The sequence below is a fragment of the Nelusetta ayraudi genome, unplaced genomic scaffold, assembly GCF_046127955.1.
Source record: "Nelusetta ayraudi isolate G7.1 ecotype Tasmania unplaced genomic scaffold, CSIRO-AGI_Nayr_v1 ptg000004l, whole genome shotgun sequence".
Taxonomy (NCBI): domain Eukaryota; kingdom Metazoa; phylum Chordata; class Actinopteri; order Tetraodontiformes; family Monacanthidae; genus Nelusetta; species Nelusetta ayraudi.
Window position 1 is genome coordinate 4980179 of NW_027466054.1, and position 17190 is coordinate 4997368.

A 17190-nucleotide genomic window follows, 5' to 3' on the forward strand; every position below is an offset into this window, starting at 1 on the left:
GCCTTGAAGGTCATGGAAGCTTTGAGAAATGGTTGAAGTTCTTATTAAGACATTACTCTACAATATACATGATGTTGCAGGTGATTTATTAGTCGTTCCCTATAAAAGGCATCTCCGACACGGTGCATCAACTCACTACTTAATATTATTTAAGCGAAACGTTTAGCATTTAATTTATTCATCTTTAAAACTAATGAAAAACTTCAATATGGTAAAAAGTCTTTTCATCCCTACTTCAGTTACTTCAAACATACAGTATGTTTCAAATCTGATATTCATTTTTTACCTTTCCCGCGAAAGGTAAAGTAAAGGTATAAAGCATTCTCCATAGGGTGAGATTGTTGCTCTGCCCCTGCTGGAGACAAACCTTATGAAGGATTTCAATGTGGCACCATAGGTCCACACAACGGAGTGATGGTGAAGATGGCAAATTAATTTAACCTACTTCAAATTCAAGGCTAAATTAAGCCAGGACAACCTGTATTAACCTTGTCTTGTTTTTTGGCAGTGCTCATTATCATGAAGTTAATGTCACCCTGAAATGTGATGCTTTGTCAGCCACAATAACAGTTTTCTTACCTTCAAAAACTTTATTCAAATTCACAGATGGACTTTTTGTCGTCATCTGCAACGGAAAGTATAAAAACACAATGGACAAGAGATACATCAGACGTTTAGCACCAGGTTCTTCAATGGACAGTCGATGGTTGCAGATCACATGGCTGACCACCAGCTACAACAGGATTTAATGCTGAACATAGTGACAAATGCAAAAACTGAAAAATAAAAGTTTGCTTTTAGGTTTGACCTACAGTCAAAGAATAGTGTTTATCAGCCTATCACACAGTTCAAGAACAAAAGAGGTGAAGGCCTACAAGTGGAGGCAGGCATCTTAAACTGAGACTTGGGAAGAACAAAACAAGTAAAACTGCGAAAGCACCACATTTCAACCTGCAGCGGCATATAATGCTATTGTAACGATCAAAAAAAATAAAAAAAATAAACCAGAGGGTGAACACAGGTGGGGAGGAACTCTGTACAGCAACATTTTTACAGACTGAGGGGAAAACTGCAGTTACATCCAAGGCCACTGGTACTTCTGTACATCCATTCATCTGTCAGCAATTAAATTATAACATACTGATAAAACATCTGGGTTTCTATTGCACCAAATGTTCTCTGCTTTTACAGTAGGGTTCTGGGGTGGTACGCAGGCTGTGCAAAACATGGGGGAATAAGTCATCTGTGTGGGGAGAACAATAATAATCTCAAACGGAATAGTGCAAAAAGTTGACGTGACATCAACATACAGTATCTGCTATGGAGGACAGTGACAGAACACAAAACCAAGTATGGTAGCTCCAACTAAACGGCACAATATCTACCCACGGCAAGTCATTTTCTCTATCTTCACAGACATTTTGTTGAGGGTGGGACTTTTTACGTTTTTATCTTGGTTGATGATTTACCAATATTCAGTGAAAAACACCTCTTGTTGCATACTAGAAGGGTTTTAGTACAGAACAAGAGGAGTGAATTACTCTTGCACTAAAAGCTAATTGTAGGTGTGCAGTGGGTCAAAGGTTTACCACTGCTTTTTCTCTTGCTTTTATCGAAACTGGCTGACTGAGAATTTAAAAAAAAAATATTGCAGAAAAGGGTTGACAATGCAATACAATTTCAATAAAACTAGGAAAGCTAAAATAAGAATTTAAATTAGCTATATGAAACTACAAGTTCTATAAATATATATTATGGGAATTTTTTAAGAACTGTACAATTTGAGAGTGGAAATAAATTATAAGGTTACTGGTACTGGTTTCTAAAATAAAATTGTAATTGAATAAAAGAAGTTGTGGCTTTGACTAAGTAGTGGGTTATGGGGGGACAGCACTGTTAATGCACACACATGTTCCTTCAAAGAGCCAACGTGGGCCAAACTTAATAGGCAAGTTCAAACTTGTGCGGGGAGGGGGGAGCTTGAGCATTAAAATACAAATGCAAAAAAAAGAAAAAAAAAAATATTGGACACATTTCCATGGAAAAAAGTGCAATACCAGGCTTTAGTTAAGTTAGACTGCTACATAACTGCTGAGTGTAAGACTGAACCCAAGGAGGATGGCCAGTCTATGTGGTCAGCTGAAAGTCCAAAGGCACCACAATTCACCAGAGTCCCTTTTCCAGGTCAGTTTTCTGCCAGAAGAAAAAAGAAGAGGGTGAGCGCGGGCTAACATGTGGGACATACAACTGCTCGACAACAATATTCCTCAAAAGAAGCAGGATAGTTACCAAACACATAGTCGCACCACCGTGGCCCAGTCAGACCCCTCATCCGGGATTGTCTCAACATTTTCGGTGGTGGGGGTTCCAGAGTAGAAGTCCCAGAACTTTTGTATTTGCCTTTCTGCCTCGCATTTGGCATTTCATCCTGATCCTGGAGTGATTTCAGTGCCGCACCTGCCAGCTCTCTCGCAGACTTCTGGTTCCCGTTCATTTTCCGTTCGGTTTTCACAGTTTTAACGACTTCCACTAGTTCCCTCTTGTGTCCTGAATAAAGATATGTGGAAGGTGACCCGTCCTCCAGTGTCACAGTGCAGGAGTTTGTGCAGGATACGTTGTCTGGGGAATTGATCTTCCTCAGAAACACTCGACATTCCTTTAGCGTCTGAGGACTCCAAGCTTTTGAGCAGAGGTTCTGCTCCTTCGGGACATCTGTGGAGTACCGCGTTTGGTCATCAGGGCTTTTGGCGGCGTAGTTCTCAAAGCGGCTCAACAATCTGTGTCTTGCTGAGCCACATAATGCTTTACGTTTACGTCTTAACTTCAACCCCGTCCCCAGATGTCCTTTTAAGAACTTGAAACTTGGCCACTCCTTCCTTTCCCTGTAACTGAGGAACCTTGTCCTAGCTCTGAGGAGAGTGGCCTGGTATTTGCCATGAGCTCTGTGTCTGCTGCGTCCAGCTCCTTTGTGATATCTGCCCACTGTGGTCACGGTAGAGAAAAGCTGCCGTCTAAACGTGCGTGTTGGCGGCCACGTGTCTCTCATATTCCTCAATCTTCTTTGAGCCTGCTGATGTTGCAGAGGGGTTTTTGGCACGTTCCTGGCAAACTTTTGGACGTGTTTGTGTAGTCGCTCCGCCTGAGGACTGTGGCAAATACTTTTTTTGTTGACGGCACGGGGAAAATGCATGACTTCGTAAGGATTGCGAGAGCTGGTCTTCTTAACAATAGCGAGGGACTGCGTCTCCGTGGTCTGCATAAACCAGGAGCACAGCTGCTGCATGCTGCAGGACCTGGGTTTGTTTGGAGAACAGTCAAACAGTGTTCGAACCACGGAGGAATGTTTGGACTTCTTGCTGCCCGTCGTGCTTGCCCTCGTCCTTAAGACCATGTCACTGTCTTCGTTCTCCGCGGCGTCTGAGATCCAGGTGTCGGAGATATGTTGTATCTTCCTGGCCAGTTCCTGGTTCATCGTCTTTTCTTCAGCCGACGCCGCCCACCACCGAAGAGTCTCTTCAGGAGGAAAAATGGAGTCGACGGAGACACCCGCCACTCTACTAAGATCCTGAGGAATGTAATGCCTTTTTTGTTTAGAGGCCTGCTTTTTAGGTGCCACGTGATTCACGCTGCTCTCTTGCGCTGCCGGCCTCCTTTCACTGCTGGCCTTGTTCAGGAGGAATTGCTTGGAGCGTCGCAGCAGAGCATTGCTGTGGCTGTACGACCTGAAGGAAGAGGTGGCAACTGCGTGAAGAAAGTGGATGGAGGGCTTTCTGACTCTCATGGAGTGACGCACGGCCACGGGCTGATTTGGCAGTTTGCCTTTCATTTTTTCGCCACGCGTTTCTGCTGCCTCGTCCGCGATGCCCGTTACCTTGGCTGAGTGGCATCTGATTGTCACAGGCTCTTTGGTCGACTTGAGTTGTGTCAAAAGCACTTTCCGACTGACCGATGTCTCAGGAGACTGCCGGGTATTCTTACTTATCTGAATTTTACGTTGCCGGGGTGACACTGTGGTGACTGTGACAGAGATTCCAGATATTTTCACTTTTGCAGGTCGTCCAGGTTTTCGCAGGGGGACGGATTGATCCGGTTTTTGATATTTGATGCTACTATTGCACTGCGAAGCAGTTTCTCTTACAGTGCTGACAACCTTTAATTCCTCAGGCAATTCAGCTGAGGCTGTTTCCGTACTACAAGAGCTGCTTTTAGGTGCGTGTCTTAAAACACCCATGTCACTTTGAGAGCCAACTGTTTGACAACCTTCATGAAATTCTGTTTGCAGGTGCCCCAATCCTTCAGACACAGTCCGTTTATTTCGTCTTGACCGGCCATACACCACTGTTATTTTGAGATTGTTGGCAGTGTCTGCATTGTCGGAGGTAGGGTCACAATTTTTGTGAACTGTATTTGTATCCTTAACTGGATCCAAATTTTTCTGTTTGCGCGGTCGGCCAATTGGTCTTTTGACTTTTTGCTCCAGCGGTGGCCCGAGCTTCTTTGGCCGACCAGGGCGTCTTTTTGGAGGAGTGGTTTCATGAAGAGGCTGTGAGTTACAGGGTGACCTCTGGCCCTCAGTTCCTGCCATACGCTTAGTTGGAGTGCCTTCACCTGACCTTCTAGGACTTATCCTAGGAGACAAAGAGACTGACTGCACTGCTGTGGTCGGTGAGGAGGAAGACCTTCTTGGTGAAGACTTGGGTGTTGTGTTCATTGGCTTGCCGGGTGATGAAGATACAGACTTGGATGGTGATGACGTCTTGGTTAATACTAAACAGGTCTTAGGTGAAGATGAAGCAGACTTTGGGGGTGTATGTGGAGGAGAGGTAGCAAAGTTGGATGGTGAGCAACCTGATTTGGTTTTTGAAGTGACCAACTCAGTGTTCTGGTTTTTGGGTTTCATGGTCAGAGTCCCTGACCAAGAAGACTCTACACAAGGGTCAAAGGGTTCTTCTGCTTGTCCATTGGAAGCAGAACCTGCTGATTTAAGACTGTATCTGACCCCTTCTTTATCCTTTACTGGCGATACAAACATCAGCTTGATGGGACTGGTGTACTGGACATGATGGTTGGCCTCGTTCTCAACACAGGCAACAGACTTGGTCATTTTTATATCTGATCTGTGTCCAGTTGAGGTTGTCTTAAGGTCCTCCAGTCTGTTGGGAGTTGAGCGTAGCCTTCGGAGCAATCTGGCATGGCAATTACGGTCTCCCGCTCCATCATCTGGACTGCATTTTGCTGGACTCTCTGCTTTGGCAATATTTTGTTGAACTAACTTTTTGGAGGGGCTGCAAGAAAATTGGTGGGGTCCATCTTTTTCTGCAGTAGATTCCAAGTTATGCCTCCCCTTATGCTCAGATGTAGAGGTGAGAGGGTTTAATTTTATGTCAGCATCCCCCAAAGCTGTATCCTGTGGAACTGCATTTAAGGTGCCAGGTGTGAATGCCTTGTCCTTTTGTGTTTTCTTACTGAAAATGTTTTCAGAGAAACAAGCCACAAAGTACATCTTTCTGGACTCTGTGACAAAGGATGAGAATCGCTGGGGAGGGACAATGTTTCTCCTCGACCTCCTTGTCTCATTTAAATCTTGATTTTCGCCTGATGTATTGTCATTGAGGGGACCTTTTTCCATTTGGCCTTCTCCATTAATCCCAACACTATCAACACAACCCTCTTCAGAGGGCTGCACATAAGAATTCGCCAAGCCGGCTGTCACTGTCAAAGTGTGTGTTTGCATATGGTCTCCTGTTGAGCCTTTATTGCTACTTGCACTTTGGAGGTTAGGGGCCTGAGTTTTGCCGTCTAGTGCAGCGTTACTTTTTTCCTCAATAATGATCTCGCTTTCAGTGTTCTCAGATTTTAAGTTGAGAACTTTGTTTTTTATTGCAGCTGCCAGGATCTCCTCTTTTACTGGATTCCTGTCAGTTTTTGCAGCAAAACTGTTTAGTGGTCCCTCGTTAACAATTTTACTCTGAGAAGATTCCAGTTCCATAGCCACTGATTTTTCTTTTTTAGGCTCCTCTTTAACCATTTTTGATTCCGACGTGTTTAAAGTAGTTACAGTAACGTGTTCATCCTTTAATTTGGCTCTTTTTGATGGCAGTAACCTTTTCCTTGTGTAAGACTGGTCAAACATGGCAAGCTCACGCTTAATTTGCAATGAATGCCTTCGGGCTGAAGCTTCATTAGAGGGAGTAGCCCTGGCGGCGAGGACTTCTTGCCGACGTCGCAAACGGGTATTTGGGGATTTGGGCTCTTTGCTATTGTGGCGATTAAATAGCTCACTGAGATTGTAGTCACTCGGTCTCCCTGTATGAAGCACTGTGGTGATGATCTCAGTAAGATGGGCATCAGCATGAAACTGCTTGTTCCGGCTGGTTAAAGGAGTCTTGAGAGACTCTTTGTCACAGACATAAAAGGCGGTAGTGTCTAGAGGCGGCTCTTTCTCCACAGGCCTGATTGTGTCCAATTTCTCACTGAAGCGATCCACAACATCTTGCAGTAATGTTCCGCTCGCATTCTGCTCAGCATGAAATCTTGCTGGACTCTTACACTCTTGCTCCCCGTCGGCTGCTGCCACCATTTTGTTATAGCAGTCAGTCACAGTGCCACCATCCTTTTCCAAAGGTTCAAATCCCTCATCTTTCCCGTGATGCAGGAGAGAGGGTGGCTTATCATCATTTTTCTTATCAACGTCTGATGGGATGGGGGACAGAGGGGGAGGAGAGGGACTCTGCTCTCTCTTCAGGACCGGACAAGGAGGATCTCCGTCTTTGACCACTCCCTCCACTGCTTTCCTGGCCAGTGCCAGACTGGCATTATTTGACAGAGGGGGGCAGGAGCAAAGGTTGGCCTTGTTACAGCAGGTTGACGGGGAAGCGCATAAATTAGAAGAGGCAATGCACAGGGATGTGGATTTGGTTGAGAAAACACATGCACACATAATGTTGTTGGTGTTGTCAACAGCCATACAGTGGCAGGAATTATGGTGCAGCCTCTTAGGACAAAGAGCAGTGCAGGTTTCCATCCTTGGCTTCTGCAAATTGCAGCAGCTTGAGATTTGAAGAGCTTCGCTTTTACAGTTTGACAAAAGGTAGTGCGGGATGCTACGATTCGGCTTGCAGTCTTCAAGATGACATATAGTGCTGCCATGGTTTTGGCGATCACAGTCAGTTGGGTAGTATGGTGAGCTTTTGTGGGCTTTACATTCGCCAAACGTGGCCGTATCATGACGAGCATTATGGTCTGGTTTTGCACCCTGGTGACAGCAGTGACATACAATCTGACCTACAGATCTGTGATTTGGGAATAGGAGATTTTCCTGATGTGCAAGCTTCAGAATCTGGTAGAGTAAAGAGCGATGTGATGGACAAAGTGAGCTCAAAACTGTATCCAAAGGACAGCTCTGACGACACTTCGTCACGTGCTGCTCCAGAGCATCCTTTTCTTCCACACATAATGGCAGCAGGGAGCTAGATGCAAAAACAAAGAGAATGAAGGTTTTATTCATAACGTAATCACAACAAGCAAACAACTTATGAGCCACTAATACCAGGGACAAATCAATTAGTGAAATTACAACAGGCAACTGATCAAAAACAGTTTTATTGATGAGTTGCTGAAGGCAAACGATAACATTCTGCAAAAAGCAGAAGGAATGATTGTAGAAACGCTTAAACCAGACACCCTCTTCCCTCCCTCCACCCAACAGCACATTCACCGTTAACCAACAGGTGAAACAAACTTAGAATGTTAAAGTCAATAAGTAGGTAAACCAAGGCCTGTGAGTTCATGACAATAAAATACAGGCATCAATTAGAATACCTTTAAAAAGTATCGTATTTAAAACAGCATAAGTACTGAATGCACCCACACTTGGTTGAATGGGCTAGATTCTTTATAGAAGTGATACATTCTGTAGTGCTACAGTTGAAAATATCATGGTTACTATTCTTTTTTTAAATTACTTAAGGATTTCATTTGAAATTCAACATAAGCACTGAACATCCACAATAGTGAGGAAATAGATTCAGGATTGAATAAATTATGCAGACTAACATTTAAAGCTTCATGCAGTTGTAGCATCATAAAATTTCACATTGCATTAAAGTTTTCCATTACAAATCAAAAACTACAACAATCAAACTAGCAAAAATCACACTTCTGAAGCACAATTAATAAATAAGTACGCAGCAACAACACAAAACAGGCTTCTACAACAAAAAACATTTTTCAGTTGTAGAAAATAGGGTGCAAATTAGGGTGCAGTGATTATGCATACGTAGCCGATTTCTGTTGAGTAATTTCAAAGACGGCTAGAAAATCAGTTAAGAAACAAACAGAAAGCCCTGTTATGAATCCAGAGTACTGTAAACTGCAGTTTGACATGAGAGACACCTAATTAGAAAGGTGTTGAGGTTTCTTAAGAGTTCCATTAATATAAATGGTTAAACAGTTCCCAGAGATGATGCTCCATCCATCTTGTAATCCCAGGCACAGACAATGTGTTCCGTTCTGAACAGACACAGCAGCAGCCTGGACATCAGTATTTGTAAAATTGGAATTACAGAGTATGTGGAGAGAGAAAAACAACTTCAAAATAGCTTTAAAACTGCAAATGACGTAATAAAAAGGACAAACACATGCAAAAGGGATCTGTCCTCCCTCGCCCAATCTAAGAACATAGCAGGTCTCTGAAGAATACCAGAAGGCAGGCGCCATTTATAGATCATTCCTATACGCTTGGCTTCACAACTGACAGACAATAGAGTGGTGTAAGTGTTAGTTAATGTAGTTGCACTTGGGCTATGTTCCGTACACGCCAAAAAGCTCATCGGGTGATCTTAAACTAAGAAAATCCGACGTCCCAGCAGATTAAGCATCATAGTGGTAAAGACTTTCATGTGCTGCTTTAAGCCCTGATTGATCTTCCAGGGATGCAGCCACAGACACCCCTGGTGGCCCCCATTTTTACGAGGGTGTGCAGAGGACAAGCTCCACACTGGACACTGCAAATCAGTGACAGCCAATATTCTTTTGTCCAGGAGGTCAGCTTTCAGCCAACATTTCTATGCTTGTACTGGTATAACAAAGTAGTCTATTGTGTACAACCTCAGGTGACAACAGTTCTGCCAGGCGGACCTTGCATACTTATCACTGCTGAGAGAACAATCTGGGCATTATACAGGTTAACAGGCAGATACATTTCAGAGGTATTCTGTATGTGGCAATGAGGTTAGAGAAAGAGAAAACTGACCAGTAGGCTGACATCACAGTCAAACAAATCAAAGCAGCTTTGTGTGAATAACCCTGAACTGCTGCTTTGGTAGTAGCACTGTCAATGAAAACAGGCCTGTCTTGAAGACAGTCTTAAGTGGAGAGGAGACATACTGCTTTCCCAGAAACTGACTGTGTAGCCTGCAGCTTCTTGTAGTGCCACCAAACAACAAAACAACAAAAACGAACAACCCTTATAGTTTATCTACACAACAAATGTCAGTCAAAATGAGCTGAACTGGGGGAATGGTTCAGACCCATAAACGCTTTAAGTAGCAGTCATGCGTGAGATTTAAACCACAAGATACTGCTTGGCTCTATTCAACCGGAGTCACATTTGGTAAATGGGACTTTTATCTTATCTGTACTTCAACTTGACCTCATCTTAGTATCTGTACTTCGCTTTGACCGCAGGGGTGGAAAAGAAATAATTTAAAGAACAGCAAGTACAGCTGAGTCAAAGCGTAGCAACCACTGAAAACACTGCGTCATACAGCTACAATAGCAGAATCTGTCAATATGTTACAGTAAAAGGAACATCGTTCACAAACAGTACACATGCACAATAACATTCACTTCCTAGGTTATCAGTGCACAATATCAAAACATGCTGCACAGCTGCATTTCAACTAGACTCAATATAATTTTCAGAGTAGCGTGCACGATTACAAGGACAAACTACATGGACACAAAATGGCTTTAAAAGTTAATCTCTTCAATAAAAACTCGGAAAATGCAGCCACCACATCAGCTTGTACTGTACAATCTCCCTGTTTGTAGATATATCTACCAATAGCAAAGAGTCTTTAACTGTTTATAATGGCTCTAAGTCACTTCAGTGGCCCGGGTGAAATACCCAGAGAGATAGAAAGCTGTATATGACAATCATCAGCGTTCCATTATCAAGGAACTTTAAGAGTTGACTCAAACCTGAATAACCTAATAAAATAACACAGAGTAAATGTGAGTCACACTTTGTTTGAGCGGTTTTGTTTTTCAGACTTAATCCTGGGCAATCAGGTGGGCAGAAACAGCATCCTATCAAATCAAACAGACCCCTAACGAGCTGCAACAAAACACCATCGTCATCTCCTTGAAATACTTTTATATTAACTCCATTAATTGCACACTGGTAGACAAGGACATGAAAGTCATGCTAGATAAAACATTTGAATAAAGAGGAAACTTCATCGAGAAGCTGAAATGTGAGTGTTTTCTGAATGAAGATGCTCCCATTAGCAAAATGTCCATGAGCACCTCTGCCTCTGAGGATACACTCAATTTGATTGGTGCGCTATCAAAGCCCAGGACTAAGCAAGAAAAAATGCAAACTGAAGTATGACCATCACATTACATACACAGTTTAAGACCTGAATATCAATAACCATATATTTTGTAAAGGCATGTGTTGTGTTGTACAAAGTCTCCAGAAACAGAGAAATGGATTCAAGTGTTGAGGAGTCCTGGAGGTGTTTTGTGGTCTAGACCCTCTTTGCATCGTCAGCTGAGGCTAGAGTCCCTGAGTTAGAACTGGCCATGGATCCAGAACCAGATGAGTTGGGATTGGATGAGGTGTAGTTGGCAGACTTTTTCTTGGGTGGATTCTTCAGCGTCCCAGTTCGCTCTTTGACTTTATATTCCAGCGTGCTATGGGGCACCCCATAAACTCCCTGGGCCTTGGACACACTCATCCGACCCCCCATTACCATGGTGATGGCTTCTTCCAAAAGGTCATGGTCATACTGACGGTATCTCCCACGCTTCTTTCTTGGCTGCTTATCCTTGTCCTTTCCACCGTCGTCATAATCTTCCGTTGAGGACCTTCCTGGTAGCAGCCGTTGAGACGAGTGGTTGGCGCTTTCCTGACTGCCATGAGGTAAGAACAGAGGTTTGACTTTGAAGAGGGACGATGGCCGAGAACTAGCGGTCGATGAAACGGCACTGCCTTCGGTCGATGAGGTTCGTTGGTAGAGGTTTTTCGCCAAGCCACAATTCTCAACTTGGACTGAGCGGTTTACGTCAGACATGGTGCGGACCTGAGGAATTCGAAGAGGTGTGGGCGGCTCCAGGCTGGGTGTGGGGCTCGACGAAAGCTGGAGCGTGTCCCTGAGCTGGGGAAAAGTATGGCAGACGCTTTTCTGCACGCCCTTTGGCTGAGAAAAGGAAAAAGAGGATGACGAAAAACTCAAATCTCCATTTTCTTCTGCGTCTCCTCCAACTTCTGCCTGCTCTGCCCAGGCAGCCACCTTCTGCAGAACGAGTCGGGCTTCGCCACCCAGCCTTGAGGGCTGGATGTTGTATGATGCCATTTCATCCCTGAAATCCTTGCTTCCTTTCCCAAGTCCACGGGGCATCCCTAGAATTCCCTCAGCCCAGCCTTCCAGACCTTGCCTCAGGGTGTGGAGAGGTATTCCGTAAAGCAAAGCAGCGCGCCGCTCCAGCAGCCTCCCTGAACGAATGTCTTTCAGGGCCGTGGACAGCAAACCCTCAGACAGCTCCAAGCTCCTCTCAATGTACTCTTCTTTCTGCCTGCGTTGCCTCCTAGAGACAGGAGGACCAAACAGCAGGTCAGGATGGAGGTGATGGGGAGGGTTGATTTTGGCATATGGGACAGAGGGTGTTGATCGAGGGGTCCACTCCTTTATGCCTTGTGTTGGTAACATCACTGTGACTGTTAGCTTTCATATCTGTCTGTGCTGAGCCTCTTTCTGGACTCTCACACACACACTGCCGCTGTGCGTTTCTCATACACAAACCCTTCACAGTGCGTGTGTGGCAAAGCCTCTTCACGTCCACATGGGACAGTCTGTGAATGGCTGCGGTTACATTGGCGCAACCCCTGCAGTTTTGTGATATCCTTTAGTGAGAATCCTAAAGGCTTGAAGGTTGAATAATTTACAACTTTTACAGTAAGGGAGGAGATAAATCCTTGTGAACCTCTGCAATTATATTCTCAGTGTACAATCCTGTGCTCCTTCCAAATGATATAATACAGTGTAATTACTGTGACGTTACCGCTCAAGAGATAAAAGAGTCAACCCCAAAGAATCAAAACACCAAACACAATCATTGATGACTTACAGAGACCCATAGCATTCTCTTCCCAAGATTAGCCAACAACTGAGATGTTAAAATTAAAAGTATGTTTTAACCAAGCAGCACATTTTTAAAAAAGCACTTTGTTGTGATAACTGTCAAACTGAGAGGGAATCAATTGTGCTTGATTAAAATGCAGATTGTATATATACACTCACACATATATTTTAATGACCCCAATTGCAAAGGAAGGTCTTCTCTCATCTATTTCTTTTCCAAGTCAAAATACCAAGAATGTACTGAAGAAACCCTTACTTACCCTGAGGCTTTGTGGTTTGATGTGGTTGCTGATGAAGTTGTTGAGCAGAAAGAGTTCCTGTTAGATAGGTCGAGCACACCATCTGTATGAAGATAATGTTTATTTAGAAAACCAGGGTACAACTTAGAAGATAACTCCATCAACCACCATCACCAAGTGTGGGTTACTGAAATCCACAGACTGCTTGAGGAGTTTCCTACCTGCTTCTTTTTCACACCGTTTCTTCTCCGTGGTTCGGCTCACTGTGAGGTCCAATGGGACATCTGGTGTATCTGATGGCGGTGTTGAGGGCGGTGTTGAGGTCCTTGTTGTGACACCATTTGTACTGGTGTGGAGCAGGCACTTGGATGCATACTCGAGGGCAAACTGACGAATCATCTTATCCATAAGCTCCAGGGCGGCCAGAGGAATTTTGGAATCGCTGCCAAGGTGCACATCTGAGGAAGAAGGAAAAGAAGCACACAAGCATAATATTTTTCTGGAGGGAAAAAAAATAAAGAAGGAGAAATTGGAAAAAGGTCCAAGAATCACTAGAGCAGAACGCCAAAGGAGCCTTGAGCACGTGAAGGCACACAAATCGTTTGGATGAAGCTTGATAAGCAGCAGTGACGTTGCTCATCTCATCACACAGCATTTTAACTGGTCACTAACAGTTAACAATTTTGCTTCAGTGTCAGTTGCTGAAGCTCATTCTAGACTGGCGCGTGTCCACAAGACATGAAACACTTGGCGCACCTTTGTTGTGAAACACAGCTTGGAGGAACCTGTGTGCTGATAGGCTGCTCTCACAGGGAGTTGGAGCTTGGCATGGAGAGTAATCAGAGGGAGATGAAAGAGGGGATGACTGGGGGGACGTGGCTGCATGTGCTTGATCCTGAAAATGTGAAAGGATTCAAAGTTAGACTTTAAAACCTTGAGATACATTATAGACTACATTTTGAATGCTTTTATTGGCAGACATTAAAAACACAATTTGCCGTCAAATTTGAAGACCCTCTTAATCATGACTGGAGTCTGAAGATATTTTAATTTAATGAACATCCTCTAGTATTTAATACATAAAGCAACCGTCCTTTGTTGACTATGATGAGAAAGACTTACACTGAGTTTTTCGAGAGGGAGGCTGCAAAATGAACAGTGAAAGTTGTTTGCTGCAGGAGACCAGTCATCCACTTCCTCAGGCTCACAATCTAACAAAGACAGAATTCACACGCCAGCATTAATAGATGGGGAAATATCATGGATACACACATTTATGACAGGATTAAAAAAAAATAAAGGGAAAGTGAATATAGAAGCGAAAAGACTTCCAACAGACAAGATAAGTGTGTATGTGTTGTAGCATGAAGTGGATCTTTATGCAATGACTGGAAAAAATTTTAATAAAAAGAAATCCCTTCACAACCTACTATACTGGAGAATCGGTTTTAATTAGTCATTGCATGTCACCTAAAGTAAATGTAATTATATTCACCAGGATTAATATACATTTTGACTTGGAGCAGAGTTACAACAACAGCCACAGTCAGCAACACATTGGACAATATAATAATTGTATAATGAAGGATTTTAAAGAATTTCTCCAGATTAAGATGACAATGTAAGAAAGGAACGACACTCTTATGACCACTGGATCCAGGATTAGTTTCATTGTCTTTAAATATTCTGATAATCTCACTTAATTCACATATTTGCTTGCTGACAATTGAGTGTACTTAATCATATTACCCTGTTTTTAGAACAAGTCAGGTTCAATGGCACAACATTTTAATGTGCAGCATGGATAGTCCACTAACTTTCCCCTCTTACTATCCTTGTCTGGGACAAGGGTGAGTTGACTTTGGTTGTTTCGCTCCACCGTGTTGGTGAAAGCAAATTGGGGGTAATGATAGAAGCACGATGCTAGAGACAGACAGAGTACAGACACTGGAGACTAATTATTTAACCATGAACAAAATCGCATTTGTCACTATGAACTCATGGGAACACATCTGCAAATAAAAATACTATCTGGAGGTTTTGTACTGGTAATACAAACAATGTCAATACAAACACGAAAGACGTTTTCATAAAAATGTATGCGTTTTCTTTTTGACCATTCTACTCTCTTAAGTTCAAGTGAATATTGATATCTAAATATTATTCTGACAATTTACATTAAAAAAAAAATTGATCAATTGTTAAAGGAACAAAGTCTCACAAATTTGACAGCCGTAAAATTTCTATATCACTCGATGGCAATTATCAACACAATTTCAAGGCACAAATACCAGCTTACCATCAAATAAATTGAGGTCTCTGAGTAGCAGTTGGCCATAGATCCCCTCCAGAATGCTTTCGAACCCTAAAAGATAACAAAAAGACAAAAAAAACAATTGGTTGGCAATCATGTAGAAAAAGATATTCGAAAAAGAATTCAACATCCGGGCGGGTGCGTTGCTACCATATGGTATTATACAATCTAGAGGAGTAAAACAGAAACAGACGACCACTGTCTTGTACGTACAGACGTGTACAGCTGCTACGAGTAATGCTTCAGTGTCGTGTTTAAACAAACAAGATTGTGTCGTTGAACGTGTCTTTGCGAATTCAATTTACTTCGACTTAGTATTACTCATGTATAGTACGTTTGCCGTTTACCTAGAAGAACTGCAAAATTCAGCTACCTTTCGCCCAGCCAGTCTCAGGCAGTTCAAAATAACGACCGTTACCCGAGCCCAACGAACAGTGCGCTGTGACTCTCCAATTTAGAACTGACATTGACTGACTGTCCGACTGCCTGTCTCCCCACAGAAATAACACCGACATCATTGGCGTTAATGTTAGCATTACCGTTTAGCGCAGCTTCTCTTACAGCGCTGTAACAATAGGGACATTCGAAAACGCTTAACGTAGCTTAATGTCCGAAAACGGCCATCAACCATCACCAAATTTCACGTGGACATCTCTAGTCATGCCCACTTTCACCTATCCAAAAACCAAATAGTCAACTCCTGTTTTATGGATACTGTCCACGTTAAGCCTTTTCCTCTCCATAGACGCTCACTATAGGGAAAGGGCTTAACGTAGCTAAATGTTCGAAATCAGCAATCAACCATGGGCATGACTCCAGATGTCCAGGTGAAATTTGGAGATGGATGATTGCCGTTTTCGGACATATAGCTACGTTAAGCATTTTCTCTACAATGAGCACCTATGGAGAGGAACAGGCTTCACGTGAACAGTATCCATAAAATGGGGTTTATCGTTTTGGTTTTTGGTGTGGTGGAAGTGGGCATGACTGGAGATGTCCACACGAAATTTGGCGATGATTGATCGCTGTTTTCGGGCATTATGCTACGGTAAGCGTTTCAGAATGTCCCTAACAATATACATCAATAAACTAGTACAGCTCGCACTGCACTGCTGCAATGCTAGTGATTAACATTTCACGGAACGCCATAAAAACTGTGTGGTCAAGACAGCCTTAACCCATACATAATAAAATGAACAAGCTGAAGCCGGCAACCAGTGAGCTAGCTGACTGGGACAAAGGAAGGCGACTAGCCAGCTGGTAAATATTAGCCTGCCAGCTTAAGAAAAGCGCTCAAGCTGTCCACCGATGTTGCCAGGTTACTAGCTCCAGCTATTAGTTTGCTAGCCTTGAGCTAGCTGTAGCGCCAGCTCCCGGGCGAAATACATCCAAAGCTTGCCCCACTTCACGGGGATAAATGTACAAACACGAAACACCAAATGGACCCTACCGACGCAGTGTATCAATTTGTGTCGCCAGGAGTCGAGTTCCCGACGAAAGCCCCTCCGCTCAGCCGTGCATTTGGAGCACTGCACGGTAGCCATTCTGCGTCCTTCCTTCCTCCCTCTCGCCCCCTCTCTCTGCCTGCCTGCCGAACGTCAGGAAGCCGCTGTCAACCGTTTACGCCGCAAATCGGCTTCTTCTTTTTCGCAGAGCGGCAGCCGGGGTTCAGTCAGTGGCTGCTCAGAGCATTATCGCCACCAACTGTCGTGCTGCACAGCGCCCTTGCCTGGGTGCCGTGCTGTGAAAACAACACTGGCTTTTCCCGCTTAAAGTCGCTTATTTTAAAAGTTCTGAAAAACAAGCAAGAGTACTAGTGACAATGGCAGCATGTCAACGTTAACTTGACAGAGTTTGATACACAAACAGTGGTGCAATTCGAGTAACTTGACAAAAAAATCGTGCCGATTCTAAACCCATCATCAACTATCAATTATCCGATGAACTAATAGCTTTACGCATAGAACCGTTATTTAAAATGAGTTTTTGCCCTCTTATATTTCATGTTTTACGGTGGCAACATGTAGGAAATTATCTAAATCGTTAAAAATGAATCAAGTGACAATGACAAAAGGTCAAGTAAAATTTAATATGACTTTTTCTTATGTCTTAAGTGCAGAATTCCATTTTAAATGTAACCCACTTTTAATATTTACACAAAAAATATCACAAATAAGGGCTAACGTCTTTTCACTTTCGTGAAATTTATGTAATATGTAAATTGTTCATAATACAGTGCTGTTATATTTTGAAAGGACAGTCAAGTTGA

General features: G+C 43.3%; 1 protein-coding gene across 2 annotated transcripts; it reads right to left on the reverse strand.

The window, feature by feature from the left end:
• Positions 1-570: 570 nt before the first annotated feature.
• Positions 571-16648, reverse strand: lcorl (ligand dependent nuclear receptor corepressor-like). 2 transcript variants are annotated; one of them, XM_076045692.1, is made up of 8 exons: positions 16372-16648; positions 14907-14972; positions 13730-13818; positions 13364-13502; positions 12829-13065; positions 12629-12710; positions 2290-7469; positions 571-2193 (listed from the first exon to the last, which is right to left on the reverse strand). In XM_076045692.1, the coding sequence occupies exons 1-8, from the start codon at positions 16463-16465 to the stop codon at positions 2186-2188; spliced, it is 5895 nt and encodes a 1964-aa protein (XP_075901807.1). In that variant the 5' UTR covers positions 16466-16648; the 3' UTR covers positions 571-2185. The 2 variants fall into 2 exon arrangements, with proteins under 2 accessions (XP_075901807.1, XP_075901815.1); XM_076045700.1 differs by lacking the exons at positions 571-2193; positions 2290-7469 and adding an exon at positions 7588-11814 and having other exon boundaries at positions 16372-16641.
• Between the last annotated feature and the right edge of the window lie 542 nt (positions 16649-17190).

Coding starts and splice junctions, on each gene's coding strand:
- lcorl (XM_076045692.1), bottom strand. CDS start 16,465: ATGGCTACCGTGCAGTGCTCCAAATGCACGGCTGAGCGGAGGGGCTTT. Junction 14,973..16,371: donor CAAATTGATACACTGCGTCG/GTAGGGTCCATT, acceptor GTTATCTTTTAG/GGTTCGAAAGCATTCTGGAG. Junction 7,470..12,628: donor TCAAACCACAAAGCCTCAGG/GTAAGTAAGGGT, acceptor TTTTGCATCTAG/CTCCCTGCTGCCATTATGTG.